The following is a 24188-nucleotide window of genomic DNA, read 5'->3' as shown; positions in this document are numbered from 1 at the left end:
GGACATATACCTCTTTTCTACAAGTAAACACAGTTCTGTGGTCTTCATACAATGTCTGTGATGTGCTTTGGTCAAAATGTCACAAAGATCAAACACCACAGGAGCATTCTTCCCCTGCTTAAACAGCCTAGTTTAGAACATCAGGTTTTAGCTCTGGTTTTTAGCCTTTTTTACTTGTTTTCTTTCTTCTCCATTCTCAATTTTGTCGTATTTAATTTGTACTCTTATTACTCTATGCTCGTAGTTTGTTTTGCTCCATTTAACCTCATCTCTGCTCTCACATTAAAATGGTTAACATGGGTCAGGCACTGTGATTGGACAGACTCAGACAAGACTTGATATAATAAGCAGCATAAAATCAGAACATCTTGTTTGACCACGTTTTATGATTTTAGCAGGTCACAAACTGACTGGTTGATTTTATTTCACAGTTTGTGTTTGTAGGTGGATATGCACTGAAAAAAGGTTTTGATTATTTATTTATTTTGTCCTGTATGAATGTCCCTGTACCCATTCCCTTTACCCACCAATGGTGCGTGTATATACTGTAATTTCTATTATTTTATTTATTTATTTTGACATGTTACTTTTAAAATTTAAATCCTGCGGACACGCACTCTCTGCTTAAATATGTGTTTACACATAAAGAGGGATTCCAAGTGTCATTATACTACACCTTAGCCACTCCTTGAAGTTCTGCGAATTATACAGAAAGAAAATTAAATGAACCATGCCTGTTTTCATCAAAACCAGAACTGATCAACCTAAATCCACAGTTCCCAATATGGGGTTGGTGCACCCTAGGGTGGGTGTTAAGCTGTTGCGGGGAGAGGATTGAGTTGCAGCAAGGCAATGAATGAGACATGTTTGAGCATTGCTAGCACTGTATTGGAGGGTGGGGATAGGAGGCAGGTAGAAAATATAATCTACAAAAGTGGTGACTTCTAAAATTTTGGAAACCACTGGCCTAAATCATGATCTACAGGTTTGAATGGTTTGCATTAACATAGCATTGTCATCTTCCTGTTTTCAAAGCAGTCTTGCAAACTCCTAGATCTACTTACAGCTCAGTTAATAGATGGTCATTTTCTTATAAAAGCTTTTTATATATCTTCTCACATTTGGTTTTATTTACTTACTTTATCTGTGTGCTCTTTAAGGGAATCCTAATTTTGCTAATAATGAATGGAAGCTGGTCGGGTTATTAGTAAGCATTTTGTGAGGGTTATCATGCTTGGCTCGTTAGCTGCGATTCATTGTTAAAGACATTAGCATTTCTACTCAGACTCGTAAGTCCGTTCTCTGGCTGAAATGCTGCAGTGGGTCTGAGCGGTGGGTTTGAATGGGCATCTAAAAGGGAGCTGTGGATGTGTAATGGGGAGATGATAGCAGGGCTCTGGAGCTCTGCAGCAGAATGAATGAAACTAAAAGGCATGTGATTAAAATGCTGGCCGTTAGCGGAGAAGCTAAACATAGGCTGGTGCCTGCCACAGCTGACAAACTCTCTCCTACAGCGAGTGGGGGGGGGGGGGGGGATCGCAGTTGTTTGTACAAAGCGTGACCTTGGATTGTGTATTTATTCTTTCATTAGTCCTGGGTAAACCAGAGTCACAGGGTAGAGATGCTTCCTCAGCTTCGGAAGGATTAGAGTAGTGTTGTAAATGCAAACATGCAGTTCTTTAATTTGTGAGATTGTTGTTTACAAGGGGATGTTTTTTTTTTCTTTTTTTTTGCTGAGCTTCTGAGCCAGATTTATTATTTACAAAGTAAGCTACACAGCTACACATCTCTGAACTTCCTGTTATTCAATGACAAATGCAGCACTGAGTTTCTTTTCGACTGATATAGGCAGCTTGGTATCACACTGATTTGGAAGGCCACAATTCCTATGACCACCATGGATATGCGCACATATTGTTTCAAAAGTATACTACCCGTACATACAGCATCAAAATATAAAGAGAGTGTGATGCTTTTTTTAGACAGTGATAGACAACACGTGGATGTGTACACATAAATACACTGGAGGCCGATTTGTATCAGTTAAATAAGACAGATATAAGACAGAATTTATTGCTGTTAACTGTCTCTTTCTCTCTCTCTCTCTCTCTCTCTCTCGCTCTCTCTCTCTCTCTCTCTCTCTCTCTCTCTTAGGTGGAGTGGTTAAAGAATGAAGAACTGGTCAGCTCACTGGGCGATGACAACATTGACACCCGAGCTGACCACAATCTGATCATTAATGAAGCCCGGCTGTCTGACTCTGCCAACTACACCTGCCTGGCCAGTAACATCGTCGCTAAGAGACGCAGCGCCACGGCAACCGTGGTTGTCTTTGGTGGGTTGCACATGAATATAAAAGACCTGTAATAACACCTTTAGAGAGAATAGCACAGATGCTAACACCATTGGCGCGAATGAGGACAGCCAATGTTATATCAGTAATGAAATCATAATGGAAATGTCTGCATAACTGCATGGCATTGTTGCTAACATACTGGCACAGTTTACCTCGATTATCTGTCAAATCATGAGCTATAGAGTAGGGATAACACTCTTGGCCTCCACATGACGGTATGATTCTATGTTCAGGCAAGGACACTGTTCACCTATATCTTTAATACCTTAGAAAATCAGAAAAGCGCCTATTCCAAATGGCATGAATGGAAACAACAGTTTCTTTGCGCTACGCTTCAGTCGAGATGTTGTTAGTGCTGAATCAAAGCCATTGGCTATTTAGCGTGATGCTAAGTGCTCTCCATTCGCTGTCATTCATCATTAGCCGTGTAATCGGAAAAGCTGGATATTCCCGGTGGATATTGCGACCTTGTAAAGATCCAGAGTAGCAGAGCTTGAGGAGGACCAATTGTTTATGATTTTCTCTGAGAAAGTGCTCTAATCTTAATCATGAATGGTATTACCCAGAGACTCAATTACTGCATAGCATTAAAAATCAATGTCTTTATGAGCGGGAGGTGTAAGCTCCTCCATCTTAATCCCATTTAAACAAGCGTCGCTTATTAATAATTCATCCGCACAGTCCTTCAACTGCTGTGCCAACTTCTGTTGGATGCTGGGCTCTTATCTGACTTATCAAAGCCAGGCCAGGAGATACAGACCTCTGAACTTCTGAAAGCTGTTGTGTTCTTCACAGAAACAAGCACCCAGCATCACATGACCTACAGCTTCCTCCTCTCTCCAGCTCTCAATCTTTTGCTTTCTTTTTTATCTCCTTTTATCTCTGGTTCTCTCTCTCTCACACATACATAAACTCTCTACTCTTCAGTTCAAAGGCCTTTATAAGGATCAGTAATAAATACAACCCTGTTTCCAGAAGCCCTGGGATATTTATTTATTTATTCATTTTGCCAAGTGCAATAAAAACAAGAATCTATTATATGTTAATACTCTTGAAATGTATTGAACTGACAAAAGAACAAAGAAGACATTTCCAATGGTTTAATTGATCTACTTGATTGTATTGTGTTATTATTAACATATAAATAATTTGCTGCCTCTCAAAAACTGGGGGACAGAGTTATGTTTAACACAGTGTTATATCACCTTTCCTTTCAATTATGTTGTTTAATCCAATTAATAAACAATGTAATTGTTTAATGATTGGATTAAACAATGTAATCAATCAATCAATCATTAAGGAATGGAGGATTCTAATTGTTAGTTTTGCAAGAGGAATTTTTTTAAAGACTCTAGCTGCTAAACAGTTCATGGTCTCCACTTCCATTTTGTTTAATTTTCTCTTCATGATGCACCATAAGACACAGGTCAACATTACAGGCAGGTCATTCAAACATACTGTTTGTCTACAAACCTATGCTCTTGTATGTTGTGCAGAATGAGGCCTGTCATTGTCCTTCTGAAATAACCATGGACTTCCCAGCAATGACTCTCTATACTCCCAATATATGTTTCCACACTAATGGTAGCTTTACAGGTATATTCAGGTCACACATGACTTGGTTACCCAGGCACCTCTATACCTTGAGGACTGTTGCCTTATATATCTGTCACTGAAAAGAGCTTGAATGGTTCTTTTCAGCTTTGTCACAGATAATTCTGTAGTAGTTAGCACAAAATTGATACATATTTTCTACTCATGTAATAGAGCTTCAGGGAGCTGTCTCCAGATTTCCTTAATCTTTTCACAATTGTATTTACGTTAGCTGGTGACAGACCTAAAATATTTATACTATTTTAACCGTTAACAATATTCTTAGAAGGTTTGGCATAAGGTAAGGAGCCTCCCGTTGGCTGCAAATTTAAGCTTTTGGTAGAAGCTTCTTTAATACTGTACTGAACTTCTTACTGTGGAATGTTTGAAAACTTGTACATTCTATACTTTCTGGACCTTTATTTTGCCCCTGTCCCAAATAGTAGGATTGTGTTACAGGCATCAAATTACAAATTTGTTAATTTTTTATTGTTATTATTATTATTATTATTATTATTATTGGGCGGCACGGTGGCGCAGCAGGTCGTGTCGCAGTCACACAGCTCCAGGGACCTGGAAGTTGTGGGTTCGATTCCTGCTCCGGGTGACTGTCTGTGAGGAGTTGGTGTGTTCTCCCCGTGTCCGCGTGGGTTTCCTCCGGGTGCTCCGGTTTCCTCCCACAGTCCAAAAACACACATTGGTAGGTGGATTGGTGACTCAAAAGTGTCCGTAGGTGTGAGTGAATCTGTGTCTGTGTTGCCCTGTGAAGGACTGGTGCCCCCTCCAGGGTGTATTCCCGCCTTGCGCCCAATGATTCCAGGTAGGCTCTGGACCCACCACGACCCTGAACTGGATAAGCGGTTACAGATAATGAATGAATGAATTATTATTATTATTAGTAGTAGTAGTAGTAGTAGTAGTGGTAGTAGTAGTAGACATAGCAATCTATTATTTTTTACAATCTACAATCGAGTTGATCAGTGAAAACACGTAAAATAATTGTATTTGTACATTTATAAGTTAAAAAAATGGTTAAAGTGGATTACATATAGAAAATAATAAACAAATATAGAATATAAAAAATAAAAAAAGCTGTCCAGAAATGGAATGCAGTATCTAACTGTCAATTGGCAATGGCTGCTGCCAATCAGCCACCTTGGTAGTTGGCAGCCACCACTAGCTACCACTGGTAACGTATCTTCTGCCACCAGCTGCGATAGAGGAAGCTCAATCTGTAACCAGCAGCTTGCACATGTTAGTGGAAACAGCTAGTAGCACTGTGTAGCTGGCAGCTACCACTAACACCACTGACTGTTATGTCCTGCTGCCAGAGAAGGAGGCAGTTGCCAGTCAGCCAACTTGGTAGTTGTAGCTGACATTGACATTGGCAGCTGAAGTGCCTTCAGTCAAGAGGGTGTTCAATGTCAATGTCAACTGGAACCTGGCAGCAGTTGGAGAAATAAATCTAGTCTACCACTAAAATATTTTCTGAATTTGTCACCACCAACGATTCCATGTGAGCAGAAATAGCTGGACTAAAAAAAATCAAATGTTTTGGTGTTATTAGCTATTATCAAGCTTCTACAACCTTTTCACATATTCTCTCTGTCTTATTAGTGAATGGAGGGTGGTCTCTGTGGACTGAGTGGTCTCCTTGCAGTGTGGATTGTGGGAGGGGTGTACAAAAGCGTTCTCGGACCTGTACTAATCCAGCCCCCCTCAATGGAGGCGCCTTCTGCGAAGGAATGTCCGTCCAGAAGAGCACCTGCAATGCCCTGTGTCCAGGTATATACTGCTTTAATTTTCTAAACACATTCTAAAACCTACACTCAATCACTTGATGTCTAGTTTAGGTGCCTGCAGCATTACAATACAATACATTAGGAATTTGTATTCATTTACCACAATAAGTCTGCACCAATTTAATAAAGACCTTAATGTTGTTTGAGTATGCTGAGAGACGTTTTGGGGATGTTTTTACAGAAGTGGTTTCTGTCATTACTCAATACTACTGATTAGATAGAAAGTAGAGAAGCAAATATGTCTTGGACTAAGTGGGAAGTTATTTCAATCAATCATTCCTTAAAACTCCAGCCATTAGCATGCTAAATGTATGCCAGAATGATCTCATACTTGCCCCAAACCACACTGCCTTGTTAATATAATAAGTAATATTAATATGTTTCATATATTTAATGCCATGCTCCAACTCAAGGACACACTACAGTTACAAAGTCCACTGTTCTCCACGGCTATAAACTCTGAACATTTTTTTTAAAAATGGACCTCACAAGGCTGATAGTTTATATTTGAAAACATTGCACTTGTTTTTCTTTTCTTTTTTTTACAATTTATATATTTTATTTTAAAAATAAGAGTTTTTTACATTTCTGGTATATCAACTCTTTTCAGGCTACAGATACAGGCTAATGTGTTAGGTGTCTTGCTCAAGGACTCTTATTGGTATAGTGTGGTGTTTCTGAATCCTATTTTGCTGCTATAACCACAGGATAAACAACATTTTTAAACAACAATCAGGAAAATATAAGGCTGTGATATTACACTGGTCACACACAGATTTCAGAATACCCCTTAGAGGCATGAGTAAAATGAAAGGCATAGTTCAGAGGGAAGGTTTATATAGCTGGTTAGCATGCTGTAATGAGCACTTTCTGTGCTTCCGTCTGGAGGATGAAAGTGATATTTTCTGCACCTGGTGGTGTCCTGCAACCCTCCTTTAAGAGTGTGTAAATGTGTTTATTAATGACAGGGGTCAGCAGGCAGGAATATCTACAGTATGTATCTATTTATCTATATATTTATATAACTATATATTTGATTATTTTTACATACACACATTGGTATGTCAGTACACACTCAATTTTCTCCCCAAATGCATTGTCTTCTCTGCCTATAAGTTATAGAGCGCCCCAATCACAGAGATTGCTACCAAAGCACACACTTGGAGAAGAGCACTAAATGTCCAGTTATGCCAGCTTACAGACTCCTGTGTTGGCTGTTATTGTGCTGGTGATGAGGGCAGTGGAGGTACCATTCTACCCACCCAGAGAAGGTGAGACTGTGCCCTCCCGGTCTCTTGGCCTCAGAGGGATAAGTCATCACTGGGTAACGAACTGGTGATTTCCCCAATAATAGAAACCACACTTAGATCTCAGCACCACTCTAGAGCTTCTTCTTCATTTTAATCATCACTTCACTCTCCACTGCCAGGCAATAACCTGCTGATTTAATTGCCTCAGCTCTCTCCGCGAGAAAGCAGCTTAAATCTCATATCTATATATGAATGGCTTCATCCGGGTGTCTGTTTGAATTATAAACCATTAGAAAGGAAAGCTCATTTTTAAACAAGGATTATTTTTTTGGCGGGAATCTGTTATTTTATTGACTGCTTTTTTTTGGAATTAAGCAGTTTAACCTTGGGCTCAGCGCTTTCTGAAGTTAAAAGATTACCGTGATTACCAGCTCCAGTCTTTTTTTTTTTTTTCACGCTAATGAAAGAGGCACTTTGCTTTTGTTTTGCAGACTTTAGATAAGAGTCGAGTGTTTTTTTGAGAGTTTATACTTTCTTTCTCCCGGTTCGTTCACTTTTCCGAAATGGCCTCAGACAACGACGGCGAACAATTTGATTGTTGACGCTGCTGGCACTCATTAGCTTCCCTCTACTGCGTCCAGAAAACATTTAGCAGCGCTTTCATCAAACATTTCAGCCTGTTCCTCCGACATGGCAGAAATATTAATTGCCTGAAACACGTGGCTCTCTATAAACATGTTTATTGTGTTTATTTTGGTTAAAATCATTACGGGAACGTTGTTTAAGGGACAAAACTGCTCATCTAGTTTTTCTTTTGAAATTGACATTCAGTGCCCTTTATATTCTCCAACATCTTTGCACCAGATATTGGAACATTGCTGAGAGGATTTGATGGTATATAGCCATGCAAGAATTAGTAAAGTCAGGCAAATCCCCAGGTGTGTTTAAATAAGCTTGCTTGTTTAGACAGCTTCAAACTAGTTTAACTTGTAATTTATAATGAATTTGTTCTCCTAAAATTATCGATCACTTTTTACCAGGATATCTCGCCATGATAACTTAAGCTTAGGTTGGATTTTCCATAACCTCTGAATCATATTTAACCACAGTACATCACCATGGCAACTTATGCTGAACACTAAACTGGGGTAATGTTGTCATAAACCAGGATTTTCAGCTTGGTCAGCTTCCATTAAGCTTAGTTCTGTCTAATACAGAATGTACAATACAGAAATGCGTTACGTCTGAGAAGTATGTTCATTTATACACTCAATAATTGGTTGGGGCTCCTTTAATTACTGCAGCAGTGCAGCATGACATGAAGGCAGTCAGCTTGTGGCACTGCTGAGATGTTATTGAACCCCAGGTTCATGCTTATGTTCATACTTGTTAGAAATTGGACTTTGCTGTACTGTACATCCTTTTTTGCTTGATCTTATGAAAAATCCTTATATTTAGATGCTGTGTTTCTGGAGCTATAAGCTCCACATATTGATCAAAAGTAAAATGGGAAGAAGGTTTGAAATGTGTAATACATATTGATTATACAATATTTGCGCGTTAACCTTACTAGGTTAATTTATTTTTTAGAATCACCTGTATATTGTTACTCTTGCCTTGGGCGCTAACACAACCACGATCTTTTGAATTTATGCCGGTAATAATCTACATGGGCCTCGTCTTCTGTGAGCTGGAGAACATAACATCCGTTATTTCCTCAAAGTCTGAAAGTTTGACTCACGCAACCACAATGCACACGCACAAGGATTAATCCCAGCTTGAGGATCAAAACCTGGCTTAACAGTAAAACTTAATTACAGCAGTTGTCACCTAGTCAGAAACTCTGCCTCTTTCTTTTACACGATGATTTAAATGTTACCAGGAATATTCATGGTCCAGCTGTGGATTAAGCAGCCATGCTTTGTGAGAGGTACATTTCTAATAAATTCAAATAGAATGTATAGAAAAGTGTCTATTCCAAGATCTAATTATATTTATAATGCAGCAATATTTAGGATTCATCAAATACATTAGTGGGACATATTGAGTGAGCAATATACGGCACGTGCTCTTAACACCTGAAACCTCTGCCGTGTTAGCCGCAACACATAAACATAATTTGCATTTAGATGAGGAGTGAAGGAGCCTCCAACAGCCATGAAGAGGTTTAAGAATTCACAATACAATAAGCACGAAATTGTTTCCTCCAGGGCCTTGGTAGAAGCAATGTTTCTTGGCAGTGAGGAGGCGGTGTAGCCCGTGTGGGCTAATCTTAGCATGATGCCCCCTGATGAAATGATATGGATGATGGATGAAGATTAAATCATTTAGAAATAAATGCCAGCGTCCAATTCCATATTGGGACAAGAGGCTGTGGAAATTTCCTTCTTTCCGGAAAGGAGAAGGCTTTGATCTTTGTTAGATCTTAGGTTGGAGCTATAAGAGTTTGGGAAAAAGTGACCAAAGGTTTTGGTTAACAGACCACCCCAGTATTTCTTTTAAAGTTGAGGGTATTGATGGGGAGTAAAACATGCTCTTTTTATGTTACAAGACCTTTGCACCAGATGTTAGAACACTGCTGTGAAGATTTGAGGGCATTCAGCCACACATGCATTAAGGGAGATGAATTTGGGTGCAGTAAGGGCTCCACAGTGCATGCGTGATGTAAATGCACCCCCAAGCCCCAAAATGCACTCTCAAGCCCTTTGCTGCTGTTGCCATGGCAGCAGATGCTCTGCAAGAATGAATCCCCACAGAAGAGGAGCAGCAGATTTTGTCCCCATTCATATTTTATTTTGTTAATATTAGTGACATGCAGATATTCATGTATAAAATCATAACACTTACTGTGCTGTTTTGGATTTTTAACATAAAAAAATGCAAACAATTTGTTGACAGTGTCTATAATATTTTATGGCAGTTTATTACTTTGATCAGGTTTTGTATTATGCAGAATTTACAGTACATTCTTTACTATAACAACATTTGGTTCAGTTATATAAGTGAACTCTCCAAGTACATAATCCAAAAATATGACATACATTGGAACTTAATAGTTTATTAACAGTTACAGTTTGCTAAATAGAACAAGCACTGGCTCTTCACCGCTGTGCTGTTATATTGGTCTCTTTATTTGCTATTTATACGTGATCATCACTAAGCCCATATCACATCAAACATGGCAAACACACACATAGCAGCTGAGTGCGGCGCACAGCACGCATGCATTGACCCCATCTGGGCTAAGTTTTCCCATTTGGGCTAAGCTTCCGTCCTGTTAGCCTTTGGATTACGTACAATTGTACAACACACAATACGTTAAAACTCCCTCATAAGCTTTTAAGAAGCATATAAACTAGGACTGTCCCGAATACCATTTTTAGGGCTTCGGAGCTTTGGTCACATAATTCGGCAAATATTCAGTGTGTGCGTGTGTTGTGGGTTTTTTTGTTGTTCAGAAAATCTGCGTCCGACGCCTGCTTTAAAATCCAGAGGCTGTGCTGCAGCTCCTGCTAACTCGCTCCCTAACTAAGCTAACAAAATCAGGAAGGTCAGATAGTGGTTGGTGTAAAATAATGGATCCTATTGCGTCGCAGTTAATACCACAGATGTCTATGGAGAAGACAATGGTTCCTGGGGCAAGGCTCAAACCTACAAATGTAAATTTTTAATCTGGATGACTGCCATCTACCAATTGTCAAAAATACTGTTCATTTTATTCAAACTGACTGTCTTCCACAGTGGATGGTGGCTGGGAGGAGTGGACAGAGTGGACTATGTGTAGTGCTCTGTGCGAGAGGCAGCGATGGAGGGAGTGTAATGCCCCAGCCCCCCGTCACCGGGGCAAGATGTGTGAGGGCGAGAGTCACTCCATGGAGAACTGCACCGGGGGCATGTGTACCCAGAGTAAGGCTGGTCTATTATAGAATTTTTTTTGTTGTTGATTAGCACAATTATAATCATCAGTTCCTCTCACCTTCATCTACAGAACTGTGCAGAAGTGTTCATTCATTTTCAACTCCAACTGCAAAACCTGGTACCTGATCTTAAAGCTTTCAGAGTATAAATACCAAAGCTAGACCCCTGAGATGTGGCACATGGTTTTCCTGGACTGATTTTGTGACTTACCAGAAGTTCTGAAGAAGCACAACAACGTCTAGAGTTGGGGAATTATTTTTCATTGAAAGCCCCATGAATACTGATAAGTACAAAGAAATTTAAATACATCCTGTTCTACCCTCTGGAAAGGATTTGATTCGGTAGAATTTCAATCTACAGAAAGATAACAACCCTGAGCACACTGCTAAATACATCAAGACATGGTTACATAAACGTTGACTGGGTTGAATCAGATTCTTTTTTTATTTTTCGGTTTGGCGCAGTACTGTTAAAATAGCCTTTCCCTCGTCATCATCCTCATCATCATTACCATCTTCATCATGAAGTACACTACATATCATGCCATCAGTGAGATAAGTAAAGCTTTCTCAGAATAGCGCAGTGTTAACATAGGGTACATATGGATAAGGGCTCTCACTGATCAGATCTGGGAAACTCTAGTCTTGAGCCTGATATCGAGTTCCCCCATTACTCTCCTGATGGGCTTGCAAGCAGAGGCTAAGCATGGCTGCTCTTCAGGGGCTGTTAGGAGATGTTCTCTCTCCTTGGCGGCAGACGGGAAGAACCAGAGCTTTAGCGTAGCCCCAGTTCCTCTGCACCATCTGTCAGCACGTCCCCATGGTAACGATGCTCTGCATCATTATCTCCAGCTGATGTTGGCATAGCCAGCAGTTGGACTCCACCACATGATCTGAATCACTTTAGTTAACTGATATGGGGCTCTAATTCTCTCTCTCTCTCTCTCTCTCTCTCTCTCTCTCTCTCTCTCTCTCTCTCTCTCTCTCTCTCTCTCTCTCTCTCTCTCTCTCTCTGCAGATGGGAAGATGCTGCATGATGTAAAGCCTCAGAGTGAGTCTTTTTCCTCATGTTTCATGTACAGTCATGAACAAAATTTGAACACCCCTGGTCAAAAAACAGCTAAAGCTAAAGAAAACATGAAATATAAATGGTATCACCATTTTAGGGATGCAGTACAAAATCTCCTGTTATGATGGAATGAGATTAGAAAATAACTGCGGCCCAGTTTAAGGTGGAGTGAAAAATTCAGATCAAGTTGTTTATGTCCCGTTTAGTATTACATGCCTTTTCCACAAGTTAACAGAGTTCTGGGGTCTTAATGAAACAGCTGTGACATGCTTTAGTCTAAATGACTCAAGGATCAAACAACACAGCAGCGTTCTCCCCCTGTCTGAACAGCCCTGTTTAGAATCATCAGTTTCAGCAACTGCTCCTTTAAATGAGCGAAGAGCAGAGGCTCAGATATTTGGTCATTTTCACTTCTTTTTCTTCTCCATTTTCTTTTTTTTTTTGTCAGTACTCATATTTCAAACATCATGTATGTTTTGCTCAGGCTCATCTGAAGGGACAGGGCAATTCTAAAATCTGCTCATTCGCTCCTATGTTTACTGGCACACCGCAAAAACTGACAGGGTGGTCTTGTTTTACGGTTTGTGGGTTGGTAGGCACAACAAAAACTCACACAGATGTCTCCTTTAATGTCTGCACATATACATTCTGAATGTGTGTTCTCTGTGGAGGACTCATGCATCATGTCAATTGACCAGGGGTGCACAAACTTGCTCATGATTGTATAGAAGCCCAGTTCCAGAATCTGCTGCTGAAATGTTCTCAAAATTGAAAAACAAAAAAAAAGATAAATATCCAGAGAAAGCTACTGATGTGGTTGCTGCTGTTCAGGGTTTAGATAAATAAGCCTTTCACAACTCACATAAACCAACATCTATAAAACTTATTCCAGCAAGCATCAGGCAATTTCATTAGGTATTCTAGCATGAAACTGAGTATATATATATATATATACATATAAACACAGCCCTTCAGCTACTTCTGTCCACAAAAACGTCACATCTTAGGGATGAAGTTCATCTGCCACTTAAGTCCTCTAGCCATGTCCTGTTAAAGGACACTTTAATCAGTTTATTTCTCCCTGAGTCTTCACCTGGTGTCACTCACCCAGAAGAATGCGCTCCTTTTTGACAATGAAGATAATTGAGTGTCTGTGCTAAACATCTGGAGCCACATCTGTCAAAGCTGACATTTGATTAATCTAGCGGAACGAGGGATGTACTCCCAGATGATAAAAACCTGAAACTTTCTCCCATCGCTGGAACTATTTTTCATTTCATCCTTCCATCCATCCATCACGATTTGTTTATCAGACACCTGCCCATCATCGTAAACAGTCATTTCCCCTTATCCTCATAATCCTCAGAAGCACGGTGCAAGACAGTGCTTTTAAAAGGTTTATGAATGGTTTAAAATATGGTATTCATCTTAAAAGTCATTAGTAAAATATATTCCAAGCATATGTAAAGCGTTTAAGATCAGGTTATAACCTGTTACCACATTCAAACTACATTTATAAAGGCTTTAGAATTGTATAAAATGACTTGAATGATGATTACAAATTATATTAAAAACATCCATGTCTTTACAATAAGACACACCTTATAAATGTTTTATGAATGGTTTAATTTAGTTTATTAATGCTTATAAATTGGTTCATAAACATTGGTGCCATTTAACAAAAAAATGCCTTTTTTTAATACTATTACTAGTTCACACTGGTCTCCTTCCTTGCCTTTTAGAACATGGGAATATGTCTCCATGCCACTCACAGTGGATTTTAGATTAGCCAGGATGAGTGATGGGATATGGCATGTGAGCACGTGCTATATTTAGATGAGCTAATGGGGTGCAATTACTGCACATTAGCTCACTTAAACAACCATAGCATGTCTTCATATCCTCCCCTGTGTTTCACATTAACCCTACAAATGACCCCTCGGCACATTTTAATATCACTGCTGCGGCATTAGGTGCCTTCCCTCTTCCTATCTAAGCAGTTTTAACGTGAGATACTACTGGTAGAAACTAAAGATTTATTTTGAACTTGTTTATCTTTTCTTAGGTTCTGGAATTGTAGGATATCATACATTTACAAATCAAGAGCATATACAAACACAAACATACCCATGAGCTCTGCTACTGTGGTAAGAAAGTCACCACCTCTAGACTAGGCAAGTCTAGTTTCGCCTGACCAACAGTGACTGCATAGTGTCTGTCATAAAGAGGTTTTCTAGCATTTCAACAGTGGGAAGATAGGGTCCAAAAAATAAATACTCTCCTAATTAGACGTTGTGAAGTTTTAGTGCTATATTTCATTATAATTTATTAATTAATTCATTGTCTGTAACCACTTATTGAGTTCAGTGTGATGGTGGGTCCAGAGCCTACCTGGAATCATTGGGCGCAAGGCAGGAACACACCCTGTAGGGGGTGCCAGTCCTTCACAGGGCGACACACACTCACACATTCACTCAAACACTCACACATTACGTGTGTTTTTGGACTGTGGGAGGAAACCCACTCGGACACGGGGAGAACAAACCAAACTCCTCATAGACAGTCACAGGAAGCAGGACTTGAACCCACAACCTCAAGGTCCCTGGAGCTGTGTGACTGCATAAATGTAGAGATGAAGTTAAAGTGTTTGTAAAATTGGTAAGAAAAATAAATTTTTAAGAAATTAACAGGATGTGGTCGTATTCGTAACAATAACAAAAACAATACACAAGCCTTTTTCAAACTTTGTCATGACCCACGTAAAGTATGTACTTTATTAGAGTTTGTTCGAGCTGCAAACCTAAGCTGGGGTTTTTAAGGTAGCACCAAGCTTACCAAACTACATTTTACGGTCGAAAGTAGTGGGTGTTTAATCAAGAATGCTGCATTTGACAAAGGCATTCATGCCACTGTATATCTATATGCTACTTCCATTTACAATAATATTTCAAGCAAAGACACGACAAAACACAGCTAGTCGCTCAATCAGTCAGTCAGTAAGCAATAAATGCCAGTTCTAGTCCAGCCCGCTAGGTGGTCCTGCAAAAATCTTCCAACTCAGGGCCTAGACAAATTTTGCCCTCACAAATGTCTCAAACTGGCGGCCTCATCATCTCTGCTACTAGAATGAGAAAGTCTTAGAGTCAGTCCTTAGTTAATTCAGCTAACGCAATGAGAAATTCCTTGGCTCAGGCCTCGTCAAATCTGCTACAATGATGAGAATGTTCCAGGCTCAAACTGAGTCATTTCCAGTATCACAGTAAGAAAGTTCCCTACATGATGTCTAGTCAACTCCACTACAATGATACCCTGACTCAGGGCCTAGTGAACTCTGCTGCCACACTGAAAAAAACACAGTTCAGACATGTTCAACTCTGCTACTATGATAATAAAGTCTGGTTCAAAGCCTTGGAAGCTCACTTACCACAATAAGAAATTCCTCTCCTCAGGTCTAATCATCTCTGACACTGTGATGTCAATATTTTCAAATTGTGGCCTTGTTAAATCTGCTACCATGAAGAGAAATTCCCACCTTAGGCTTGGTCAACTACACTACTGTGATGGATGGAAACTCCTGAGTCGGTGGGAAGGTTCGAAATGAAATTCAGACAATAATAAAAGATTTTTTTATGCCCACTTATCTCTTTTCTACCAAGGACGAACCACTTTGGAACTGTTTGCAAACCTACTTTGGAACTGTTTGGTATGCTTCCACCAACATACATTTGTTCCTGAAATAAAAAAGTTTGTTCCCAGCTGGAACAAATGGAGTAGGTTCTTCAGTGCGAACAGTGACCAGAAAGAGCACAGAGCCTCAAATATAGTGTTATCATGCATTGGAGCAGGATGTGGGCTTTTGCAGCATGTTAGATTGTCCTCAATGATGTGCAGGAAAATGTGCCGCTGTGTTTTCTGGGACCGTGTTCAGTGTGACTTGAGGCGTATTGGATTCTGTTCTCACTGTTCAGAAACCAACTGTCGGCTCAGAACTCAGCAACATTTACACACGTCTATCAGAGCCCACTGTAGCAGTGGATAAAATAAGAGTTTGTTCATTTTATCTGTGGGTCTAGCATTGCCCCCAGCTTTGTTCTCATAAAAATAAATAAATAAATAAATAAATCTTGTTGGAACACTGGCTGCTGTAGAGTGCCAAGAGTCCAACAACTTTGAACAGAACCAGGTCAAGAACCAAAGTTTTTTTTTAGTGAAAAAGGCCTGTGACCTCAACACATTAGGCCTTTTTTTTAAATCCAGCAAGGCAACTTCATAAATGCTTCCATGCCCTCTTGGCTAGAGCAAGATCCTTTTAGTCCTCTGGCAGTGTCCCGGTGTCAGAGAGGTCAGGAAGGCCACGGGATGCTCAGCCAGATGAACAGATGTAGCTTGGCATGAGGTGCTGGCTCGCTAGTGAGCGTCTGATTAAAGTTGCGAGAAGCCTGGAATTCCACAGCCCCCAAACACAGACGTGTGCCAAGCATGTGCCAAGCAGGTCTTCATACGCCGCTAAACACAGTGCATAGTGCACCTGTTCACTTTACACGGGTGTGAGACATTTTTGCAAGACTTACTGCAAGAATCAGAACTAGCAGCCATGTTTAACCTCCAGTATCTAAACCATGACCTCCATTTGGTGTCCCATTCCATTGCCAGTGGATCTTTAAGTTCTGCTTAAGTTTACTTTCTCTTATGAACCTGGATCCAGCCTACACAACTATTTAAACTCTTAACAGCAACTATAAACCCTCTGTAACTATAAACAGTAAGTATAAACCCGAGAAACAGTTAGAAGTCAAAAAAAAAAAAAATCAAACTGAAAATCGAACAGCACTGAAAATGTTGTAAATCAAAATAGGCCAAAACTATACCTTTGGACGTACAACTCTTTTACCATTGTCAGCCTAAATGATTTTATTCACAACTTGCAGACACATGGTTCTAACACCTCCACAGAAAACAAATAGATGTGTTCAAGATCTGCTTTGTTTACAGCTCTGTAATTCACCACTAAATAATCCACTCTCATTGATACAGCTGGTATAATACTTTTTGATCTGTCTATAAATTCCTTTTTGTAATAACTTCAACTTTTTTGATTGTTTACACTCAGTGTTAAAAAAAAGATTTCTACCAGTCTGGAACCTCAAGACATAATTGATTTTTTTTACTCTGTCTGACTGCCAGTGCAAATACCAACCTGACACTGACTGTCCATGTGTCTGTGATCTTGTTTTTTTAGGTATGGATGGGTCCAATGATGTGGCGTTATATTCAGGCCTGGCTGCGGGTGTCATCGCTGTGGCCGTGCTCATCATTTCTGTAACTCTGTACCGCAGGAGCCAGAGTGAGTACGGAGTGGATGTCATCGACTCGTCCGCCCTGGCTGGTGGCTTTCAGACCTTTAACTTCAAAACCACCAGGCAAGGTGAGACAGGACAATTAATGGATTTGCTGATAGATTTGTTTTATCGATTACACTTTGGTCACTGTTGAAAGTTTTTGCTTCTGAGGAGTTGCCCACGTATTTCTATCCCAAGAGACCACAGTTTGCAGTATTCTGCAAAAGTCAGAGTCTGCCCTTTGTTTAATTTCATTTTCAGTCAAGTATAAGTCATTCATTTTTCAGTGTCGAAAAAAGTTGTAACAGAGGCATTTTTTCCCCACTATTGTCAATCCTTTACCTTTATTACAGCTTTTATTATTTCCAAAGAGACTTTCGCTTTTTTAAGACACATTCCAGGTCCAAAGCACATATGAACTCTGGAAAACCATCCACGAATCTCCAGGCTCTGGGTGGAAAGTCTGTTGTTCTTACAACAGTAACTTGTTGACATGGTCAACAGCTTGTAATCTTCTGAGAATTGTTGGAAAATGTCTCTGAAAGTCTGTAAAAATCTGCTCTGTTGATCTTGCCCTCTTTGTGGGATCGTTTGCAGTCTATTCATTATCTTGCTAATATGTCACAAGTGTTTTAGTTGCATTACACAGTTGCCACTGGTTTGTGCTTGTTTTGTTCAACTCACAAAAACACTTCCATCTCCCACAAGACGAATGGCCACAATTTACTGAAAGGCCTGTCTCACCATCTTGACCACAGTGGCCTTTCTGACATCGCTGCCTCTATCAATCCTTCAGTGATGGTTTTGGCAGCTCAGAACAGGCCACACATTAACCACTCTGTCTCATCTGTGGGAAAAAGAAAAACAGTCTCAGATGTCCTGACAGATAAATGTGAGACACATCCAGAGGAAAACATAAATTTAATTCTTTTTTATGTACCAGGTCGTATTTCAACTAAGGTCTTGCTACTCTTGATGTGTTTGTATTGCTGATGTTGACACTACAGGGCTGAGGGAGAGTGAATCTAATGCCTGGACAGGTCTGTCCCATCTACTCTATTTATCATAAGATCTGGAACTAAGGGCCCCCTAATCTTTTCTCTTGTTTATTTTTTTCTTAATTTCTGCTAATTGTAATGCATTTTAAGTCCTCTACATAAAAACCTTCAGTCTTTAACCTTTCAAAGATGCAAACGTCTGTGTCCATTTGACATATTTAAAATGTGTTTAATTAAGTGCTATATTCAAATTCCCATGCGTTTTATTAAACATTTACATTAGACACGTGTATATGGCATAACATTTGAGCCATTTGAGCTAAAGTGAAGTAGAATTATTCACTTGGAACTTGAACATGGATTTCTGCCATCTACATACACAATTTTTAAAGATGAACAGATCAAGAACAGGGACACAGCCTCCCTTGCCTGGACTAGGGTTACCGGGGCTTCACCCTGGAGCCAGGCCTGGGGGAGGGGCTCCTTGGCGAGCGCCTGGTGGCCAGACTTTCACTCATGGGGTCCGGCCGGGCTCAGCCCGAAGGAGTTCACTCTCCCATGGGCGAGGTAGTAATCCGGGTGAGGTGCATTGTGGATCGGGTGGTGGCCGGGGTCGGAGGCCCTGGCGTTCTGATCCTCGGTTACCGAAACTGGCTTTTGGAGCATGGAACGTAACCTCTCTGGTGGAAAAAGAGCCTGAGCTGGTGCACGACTAGATATAGTTGTGTGTCACCTCGACACACAGTATGGGCTCTGGAACCAGTCTCCTTGAGAGAGGCTGTATGCTCTTTCACTCTGGAGTTGCCCAGGGTGAGAGGCGTAAGGCAGGAGTGGGCTTAGCGCCTGTACGTTGAGGTTTACCCCAGTGGACGAGAGGGTAATTTCCCTGCGCCTTCGGGTTGGGGAAAGGGCTCTGACGGTTGTTTGTGCTTATGCACCGAACAGCAGTTCAGAGTACCATGCCTTCTTGGCGACCCTAGAGGGGGTGCTGGAGAACACTCACTCTAGGGACTCTATTGTTCTGCTGGGGGACTTCAATGCTCACGTGGGTAATGACAGTCAGACCTGGAGGGGCGTGATTGGGAGGAATGGCCCCGCTGATCTGAACCCGTGTGGTGTTCAGTTATTGGATTTCTGTGCCCATCACAGTTTGTCCATTACGAACACCATGTTCAAGCATAAGGGTGTCCACAAGTACACCTGGCACCATGATACCCTAGGCCGCATTTTGATGATCGACTTTATAGTCGTATCATCGGGCCTGCGGCCATATGTTCTGGACACTCGGGTGAAGAGAGGTGCTGAGCTGGTGGTGAGTTGGATCAGATGGCGGGGGAGGATGCCGGACAGACCTGGCAGGCCTAAACGTGTGCTTAGGGTTTGCTGGGAACGTTTGGCAGAGGAACCTGTCAAAAAGATCTTCAACTCCCACATCTGGCAGAGCTTTGACTGCATCCTGGGGGAGGCCGGTGACATTGAGTCCGAATGGGCCATGTTCCGGACCTCCATTGTTGAGGCGGCTGAACGGAGCTGTGGCTGCAAGGTTGTCGGTGCCTGTCGGGGTGGCAATCCCTGGGTGAGGGAGACTGTCAAGCTGAGGCTGTCCTATCGAGCCTGGTTGGCTTGGGGGACTCCGGAGGCAGCTGACAGGTACCGAGGGGCCAAGTGGCTCGCGGCTTCGGCTGTCGCTGAGGCAAAAACTCGGATGTGGGAGGAGTTCGGTGAGAACATGAAAAACGACTTTTGGTTGGCTCCGAGAAGTTTCTGGGAAACTTCATCAGGTGACTCAGGAGGGGAAAGTGGTTTTCCACCAACACTGTATATAATGGGGGTGGGGAACTGTTGACCTCGACTGGGGACATCATTAGGCGGTGGAAGGAATACTTTGAGGATCTTCTCAATCCCACCAGAACACCTTCCACAGAGGAAGTAGAGTTTGGGGACCCCGGGGGGGGGCTCGTCTATCACTGGGGCCCCGGGGGCTGGATGAAGTTTGCCCCGGGTTCCTCAAGGCTCTGGATGTTGTGGGGCTGTCCTGGTTGTCATATCTTTGCAACATCGCGTGGAACTTGGGGGCAGTGCCTCTGGACCGGCAGACTGGGGTGATGGTTCCCCTTTTTAAAAAGGGGGATCGGAGGGTATGTTCCAACTATAGGGGATCACACTCCTCAGTTTCCCTGGTAAGGTCTATGCGGGGGTACTGGAAAAGAGAGTCCGACTGTTAGTTGAACCTTGGATCCAGGAGGAACAATGCAGATTCTGCCCCGGTCGTGGAACACAGGACCAGCTATTTACCCTCGCTAGGATCCTAGAGGGTGCGTGGGAGTTTGCGCAACCAGTCTACATGTGTTTTGTGGATCTGGAGAAGGCATTCGACCATGTCCCTCGGGATATTCTGTGGGGGGTGCTCGGGGAGTATGGGTTACTGGGCTCTTTGCTCCGAGCCATCCAGTCCCTGTATAAACAGAGCAGGAGTCTGGTTCGTATGGCTGGCAGTAAGTCCGACTGGTTTCCAAGTGCTCTCTCAATGTTGGAAGTGAGATCCTTCCTCAAGTGGAGGAGTGTAAATACCTCGGGTCTTGTTCACGAGTGAGGGAAAAATGGAGTGGGAGATTGACAGGCGGATTGGTGCTGCGTCAGCAATAATGCGGGCTCTGTACCAGTCCATTGTGGTGAAGAGAGAGCTGAGCAGAAAAGCAAAGCTCTCGATTTACCGTTCAATCTACGTCCCAACCCTCACCTATGGTCACGAGCTTTGGGAACGAGAAATGAGTTTTCTCCGCAGGGTGTCTGGACTCTCCCTTAGAGACAGGGTTAGGAGCTCGGACATCCGGGAGAGACTCGGAGTGGAGCCGCTGCTCCTCCACGTCGAGAGGAACCAGTTGAGGTGGTTCGGGCATCTGGTCCGGATGCCTCCTGGACGCCTTCCTGGTGAGGTGTTCCGGGCATATCCAGAGACTACTGGAGAGACTACATGTCTCGACTGGCCTGAGAACGCCTCGGTATACCCCTGGAGGAGTTGGAGGCGGTGGCTGGGGAGAGGGAGGTCTGGGTTTCTTTGCTCCGACTGCTTCCCCCGCGATCCGGACCCGGATAAGCGGTGGATAATGGATGGATGGATACACAATTTATTAATGTAATATTTTTATTTGTCCAGACAATTCTAAAGGATTTTGACCCAAATGTTTTGCTATACATATGGGATTTTCTAACAAGTGCTTGTGCTCTTCAGAGTATCTATATGTTTGTTCAAATATTGTGTGATTTATTTTAACTTCAGGACTGCAGAATATGGGCCATTCCATGTAGACCAGCTGTTCCAATTTTTTCAAGGCCAGATTTCTTTTATTTTAAACTTTATTTCATGTAAAAGACCAAATAGTCTTAATAGATATAATAAATAATATTACTGGTGGGCAGATGCAGTACTGAAAAATATTGATAAATGATTTATTTGCAATATTTTGTTAGGAGAAAAAAAGTCATTAGCTCCAAAAATGGTTCCTTATTGTATAAAACAGCCATTTTAATGACATCTTGATGTGTCAGAGATGCTCTACTAAATCTACTTCAAGTAGGAGACCACCAAAGGTTCACAGTAGGGTTGGTATTATTTTGGGTGGTGGATAATTCTGGGCACTACTGTGACGTTGATGTGGTGGTATGTTAGTGTGTCTTGGGAAATAACATACTGTAACTGCTGGACTGAGTAAAGTCCACTAACCTAAAATGTCCAGCCAGGGCATCCTGTCTGCGGTGTCCACTGATAAAGGACTAGAAGGAGACCAACACACACTGTGAAAACCTCTGTGGTTTATTTGTATATGTTTTTATACCTGTGCTTTGGAGTTTTTTAGCAATTAGTATGTGCCTTACTGTGCAAACTGAAACCTCAGTGCCAGCTGGCTTTTGACCACCTGCCTCCTTATGAATCTTGGGGCAGCCAGTGACAGCTTCCTCTTTTTTCCACGTCCAGGTGTAGCCAGTGTTCCTAGGAACTATCATTTTGTATCCCTTTCCATGTTTGTGCAAGATGGTGATCTCTTCTCTTAGTTTTTTTTTTGTATATCCCTCTTGACTTAGCCATGTAACATACAATCAAACATCACAAACGACAAGACCCTAGCCAGTCCAGGCACTTAATTTATGTTTTCTCAGGCACACTTGACACATCTAACGAAATCCTAGATTATTTGCGTCATATGTGAGATAAGACCTGAGAGATGTCCTCAGGGGGGTCAAGAATTCTGAGAACGCAGTAGTCATTAAAGTGGAGTTTTGTGTTGAAATAGAGAAACTACTTTTAATATTAATTTTGTTGAGTTTTTTTTTCATATTTAGTTGGTTTATTGAAAACAACTGAATGTACATTTTGTTAATACATTTAATATTTGCAATATGGGTTTAATAATTTTGGTTGCAAATATATATTGTCAGTGGAGCTTATAAAATGGATGAAGAGTGTAGATACAACTGGTTCATTTTAAAGTTACAGCAGTTGTTAGTAGCTGTATTTGGCCACTGAATGAAAGGTGATCACTTCTTTCTATGGGGCAAGATATATGCTCTTATCTGTTGGAAAAATGTCATTACCAGCTTTTGGACCACTGTCATTTCCACACATTGGACCACTTCCCATCCTATTAGACCACTGTCATTCACTTATATTGAACTACTGTCATTTTTACCCTTTGGACCTCTGTCATTACCAACTTCAGAGACATTTTCATTACCACCTGCTGGAGTGCTGTCACTCCCATAGTGCATCTGTGTCATTACCATTTACTGAACAGCATTATTCTCACCTACTGGACCTTACTTGATGGCTGTCTTCCCACCTTTTGGATTAGTGTCAGTGCCTTCTTTTTGGGTTATTTCTGAATATTTGACTCGTTCCATCACTCTCTACCTTCCCACAGTCATTCAAACATATTAAAGCAGTCACTGCTGTCCATTGGATATTCCATCAGTCAGCTTTTAGTACCCGGCTTCACTTGGTGAACTGTTTGTATTAGTTCTAACTAATTATTCTCTTAGAAAGTGTGTGAGGTCTAACAATATAATACTTTGTGCTTTTGGGAGATTGTACAAGGTTGTAATATGTTTCTTAATGTGGGAAATATGCAGTTATCCAGCTGGTCATTACTCTTGAAAAACAAATAGTATTTCTGATGCAAGTGGTATGCTAACTGAAATAAGACAAAGGCAAGTACAAGGAAAAATTACACAAAAGAAGTGTTACAACAAATCTAGAAATAAGTTTAATAGCCTTCAAAATATGCAACCAACATCTTTAACTGAACTTTGGGGACATGTGGGAAATGTGCATGTTTCTTGGAAAATCTGAAAACCTGACGAATATCTTCTAAAAAGAATAACTATGTAGTTGTGTGGAAAAGATTTTTATATATATTTCTAGTTTTTATGGTTTCAATTAATGCCCTTCCTATGGTATATATATATATATATATATATATATCATACATTTATAATTGAATAAATCACTTTATAAACAGAAGAAAACGTTCAGTGATTGTTGTATTTGATATAGAGAGGATCAAACAATGTGATTTCAGGCTTTAGGGAAAAATAACATATATTTACACTTGAAAAGACCCATTTAGTAGATTCATTGTAATGTGGAACTCTGTAAAGTATGTGTTCAGTGTGCTGCTAATAAATACAAAAGCAAGTTTCACACTCAGTTAAAGGGAAATGTGGCTGTCTCTGCTTCAACTTGTGACAATTCTCAGTTCAGCACATAGTCAAGGACTAAGTTTGACCCACACTGAAAATGTGTCTGACACTTTTGGAGATTCTTGGAACATAATTTTACTTTAATTTCTTTCCTTTATCTAAAGAAC

General features: G+C 41.0%; 1 protein-coding gene across 3 annotated transcripts in view; it reads left to right on the top strand.

Annotated features, from left to right (window-relative positions):
* Positions 1 to 24188, top strand: part of LOC136676727 (netrin receptor UNC5D-like) — a 241445-nt gene that overhangs the window by 168445 nt on the left and 48812 nt on the right. For 2 of the 3 annotated variants that reach the window (XM_066653921.1, XM_066653919.1), the window contains exons 5-9: positions 2155 to 2335; positions 5567 to 5734; positions 10743 to 10907; positions 11937 to 11969; positions 17227 to 17412. In XM_066653921.1, coding sequence (XP_066510018.1) covers positions 2155 to 2335; positions 5567 to 5734; positions 10743 to 10907; positions 11937 to 11969; positions 17227 to 17412 — 733 coding nt within the window. The remainder of the gene's footprint in view (positions 1 to 2154; positions 2336 to 5566; positions 5735 to 10742; positions 10908 to 11936; positions 11970 to 17226; positions 17413 to 24188) is intronic. The other variant, XM_066653920.1, reaches the window with a different exon arrangement.

This window comes from Hoplias malabaricus, chromosome X2 (genome assembly GCF_029633855.1).
Source record: "Hoplias malabaricus isolate fHopMal1 chromosome X2, fHopMal1.hap1, whole genome shotgun sequence".
NCBI classification, from domain to species: Eukaryota; Metazoa; Chordata; class Actinopteri; order Characiformes; family Erythrinidae; genus Hoplias; species Hoplias malabaricus.
This window is presented reverse-complemented; position numbering and strand designations above follow the sequence as displayed.